This window comes from Galeopterus variegatus, unplaced genomic scaffold (assembly GCF_000696425.1).
Source record: "Galeopterus variegatus unplaced genomic scaffold, G_variegatus-3.0.2 Scaffold13637, whole genome shotgun sequence".
Classification (NCBI taxonomy): domain Eukaryota; kingdom Metazoa; phylum Chordata; class Mammalia; order Dermoptera; family Cynocephalidae; genus Galeopterus; species Galeopterus variegatus.
In genome coordinates, this window is record NW_007739748.1 from 8,024 (window position 1) to 12,550 (window position 4,527).

At 34.9% G+C, this 4,527-nt stretch overlaps 1 protein-coding gene across 1 annotated transcript; it reads right to left on the bottom strand.

The window, feature by feature from the left end:
• Nucleotides 1-592: 592 nt before the first annotated feature.
• On the bottom strand, nucleotides 593-3,671 carry LOC103581664 (olfactory receptor 8U9). Its single transcript, XM_008563439.1, has 2 exons — nucleotides 3,620-3,671; nucleotides 593-1,566 (listed from the first exon to the last, which is right to left on the bottom strand). Exons 1-2 carry the CDS (start codon nucleotides 3,669-3,671, stop codon nucleotides 593-595), a joined length of 1,026 nt encoding a protein of 341 aa, XP_008561661.1.
• Nucleotides 3,672-4,527: the final 856 nt, after the last annotated feature.

Genomic DNA, 4,527 nt, shown 5'->3' on the forward strand with positions numbered 1-4,527 from the left:
TTAAAGAGCTCATAAATATATTATCAAAGTAATCTTATAATCTTACACCAGACATTCAGGGCACATTTGCTTTTGTCTATTCTTGGCCAGTATCTAGTTGTATAGACATCAGATAATAAACTTTAAAAAAATATATATTTTTTTCCTTTTTGTCTTTTTTACTGACCGGTAACAGGATCGCAACCCTCGGTGTCGCGCCCGTACCTGGGACCGGCAACCGGATCACAACCCTCGGGGTTGCGCCCGCACTGTGCTCAGCCAGTGAGCGGGAACCAGTCTCCACATGGGATCCGAACCCTCGGCGGGAGCGCCGCCATGCTCCCAAGTGGCACACTCTCCAGTGCGCCACCGGGCTGGCCCTAAAAATATTTTTTATATGAGAAATCACAAGATGTGAATTCTTATGGTACTGTCTGCATATGATGTAATTATAAGTTAAACTCATTTACAAAGAGCACAGAGAACAATTTCCTTTTACAGTGAACATATATTTATTTATAACCAACCAAGACCAAGGCGATCTATTATTTTTATTAATGGAGGATGGGGAAAGAAAAAAAGATAAAGGAAAGTCCACTTCTGTTCATTTAAGTCATTTTCTTAATTTTGCAAACACACAAGCCTGGTGTCTATTGATGATGACTTTTTTCAGGGCATCTTTTACATCCTTGTTCCGGAGGCTGTAGATCATGGGGTTCAACATGGGAATGATCACTGTGTAGAAGACTGAGGCCATCTTATCTGTGTCCAGGGAATGGTTAGAGCTGGGCTGTAAGTACATAAAGATCAGTGTCCCGTAGAATATGGTGACCACCAGCATGTGGGAGCTACATGTGGAGAAGGCTTTGAGTCTTCCCTCAGCTGAGCGCATCCTCAGGATGGCAGAAATAATGAACATGTAGGAGACAAAGACAATCAGAAGGGAGGAAACGAATGTGATACCAGCGCAGGCAAAGATCCAGAACTGTTTAGAGTGAGTGTCTGAGTCAGTAAGCCTGAGGAGAGGCATGTCATCGCAATAGAAGTGATTGACGATATTGGAGTGGCAATAGGAGAGGCGGAAGGTGAGGATGGTGTGAAACAGCGCCACCAGGAAGCTGTAGCTATGGGGTACAGCTACAAGCTGAATGCATATTCTCGGGGACATTGTGACCATATACAACAGAGGGTTACAAATGGCTACATACCTATCATAGGCCATGGAAGCCAGTAATAAGCATTCTGATACCATGAAGGTGAGAAAGCAGCCTAACTGAGCAGCACATGCATTGAAGGAGATAGTAGTTTGTTTGTACAAAAAATTCCCAAGCATTTTGGGTGTGATGACAGAAGAGTAACAGAAATCAACGAAAGCCAGGTTGCTAAGGAAGAAGTACATTGGTGTGTTGAGTCTCACATCTGTTCTAATGACCAGGATCAAACCCAGGTTTCCTAATATTGTGAAAAAGTAGACAGATGAGAATACCACAAAGAGGGGCATTTTCAATTCCTGAAGATCTGTGAGGCCCACAAGAACAAATTCTGTCACGTGGGTGCAATTTATCGGGACATGGGTCTTCGGGGACTCTGGATGAGGAAGTAGAGAGAAGAGTTAGATCCAAGTAGATTTTTTGTGCTATAATTCCTATAAGTGGTGTTATTTTTTAATATTTTATGTCTTATAAAGAGCATTATTTAATTGTATTTATTTGTTTATTTTTATTAATATATATATACACACACACATATATACATATATACATATACATACATACATACATATATACATATATATGTATATACACATATATACATACATACATACATATATACATATATATGTATATACACATATATACATACATACATACAGATACACACACACACACACACACACACACACACACACACACACACACACACATATAGTTCGCATGCCAGGATTCTGGGAATGTTATGAAGAGCCAAAAGAGATATTTATGTGATACGCATATATCTTTCCCCAGATCCATTGACTATACAAAGATGGAAGCTGTGAAATAGCCCACATTGCATAGGTTTCAGTTCAAGGTTTTGTGTAAGAAGAACCTTACTTGCTAAAATTTGCAAGCTACGTTATTAACTGAAAAAATGTTCACATTAATAGCATAAAATAAAACAAACCTACAGCTGCATCACTTTGATGGATTCATATTGTACCCATGCAGACACAACTGCACATTTTTCCCAATGCTGGCAGAAATAGTTTTGCATTTTTTATTTTACGTTAATAATTTATCACTTCTAGGTCCACATAGGTTGCAGTATATTCTAATGTTGTGCTTATAATGCAAACACTGAATATAAATAATTTTATGGAAAGCACAATAAGGTGTTCATTTACCTCATTTTATCTTAAGAAACCTTGATGTAAAAATCCTATTATTATGCCAATTTTACAGAAGAGGAAGAAGAAAACGAAACATGTACCTGAAGCAATGTCAGACAGCTAGTTTGACGACAGTGGATTTCAAATCCATATGTTTCTGATTCAGGGGTCCACAGCTCATAATTATGTTCTTGGTATAATATATACTACGTATTCTGTTGGTGAAAATCTAAATTATTTCCAGATTTTTCTTTACATAGCACTGCACAAACATTTTTATCCCCAAAACATGAACTTACGTGAACAAAATGAATGAATTCTCACATAATCTTATAATATATCATAAGTTAGAATAAAATATTTGCTTTCCAAAAGATTTAGAAGTTTATGTTTCTTTAAAAGTCAACTTGTCTCTTTCAATGTTTTTACCTTTTATAAAAGAAACATTGATCTGAATTATATTTTGTGTATTAACTTTTGTTAATAAAAAGTTAAATAAAATTGACAAATCAGTAGCATGGCTAACTAAAAAAAACAAGAGAGAAGATCCAAATAACACAAATTAGAAATGAAAAAGGTGATATTACAACTGATACATCTGAAATACAAGGAATCATTCGAGACTACTATAAACAACTATATGCCAACATATTTGAAAATCTGGAGGAAATGGATAAATTTCCGGACACACACAAGCTCCCAAAACTGAGTCAAGAAGACGTAGAAAATCTGAACAGACCAAGAACAATAAAGGAGATTGAAGCTGTTATCAGAAGGCTCCCCACAAAGAAAAGCACAGGACCAGATGGATTCACAGCAGAATTTTACCAAACATTCAAAAAGGAATTGACACCAATTCTTTACAAACTATTCCAAAAGATTGAAAAGGAGGCAAATCTCCCAAACTCATTTGATGAAGCAAACATTTTTTCTTAATTTCTAAAACACAAAACTTTGAAATGTGTGCATACAAACTATTTTACCTTATATTAAAAGTAAAGTATGCCTTATATTTGAAAATGTATGTGACTTTTCATAATCTCGTCCTAAATATTTTTGTGATCCAAACACCCTCCTTGACTCTAAGCTGGAACTTTTATCTCCTTCAATATAATAAGAATTTTTCTTAAATCATAGTTCATACATGTGAGCATATATAAAACTAAAATGAAATCAGAAGAAAATACTGTTAATCTTTACTTCATAAAATGTTCTCCAAACTTTTTTATTCTAATCATTGTATTGTACTATAGGTAGTTTTAAAATTTTTACCTCGAGCTGCTTTACTGATTTTATCAGCCATTAATGAGTCAAAGGCCACCATCTTGAAATACATTCTTCTATCCTGTCAAGGTAGAGGGTGCTTCTATTTCTCTTTATAACAGCTTTAGGTAGTGGATAACTGCATGGTTTTATCAGTATTTCTGTGCCAAATGATCTTATTACAGAGCATGATACAAGTAAGATTATCAGAAAATAGCAGTCCATGCTCCACTGGGATCTCAAATCAGGCTGAAGATTTATTGATGTTATCCCCTGTGTTTGAGGAACTACAGAGGTACAGCTCTACCTTTAGTACGACATTATTGCTAAGGTTCTCCTAACTCTTAAAATTATTATACATTTATTTAATTTTTTTCTTATTGCTGATGTAGATTATTAGTGTCAGCCTTCAAATTTGACTTTGAAAGGCAGGTGGCTACTATCATCTGAAAATTATCACAAATATCTTTCTATAAAATGTGTGTTCAATTGCTCCAAGGATGTACCCCTCAATACTGTTTCCACAAGGCATTTGGTAAAAGTTCTGGGCATGTGTTTAAATGAGCTAGAGGATGGATTAGTAATATATTGTCAATTTATTATGTAGCTAAGAAGGGTGGATTTATGTGCTTTATGTAATGGCTATAAATTTAAATTTTGCCCTTAGTTTTTTCTATTAAATAAATTTCTAACCATAACACTGGACTGAGATATAATGATGAAAGTGACATAATATTGCATTTCTTTTTCATGGTGTAAGAACATAATACTTTAGCTAAAACATGAAATGTATCAGATGCTTAGAAATCACAACCTGGTTACATTGTGTGAAAGAAAATTAAGATAGGAATTTTATGTATGTAGACTGTATATTTCATGTATTATGTAATTCTTCAAATATACGGTGCTTTTTTTTT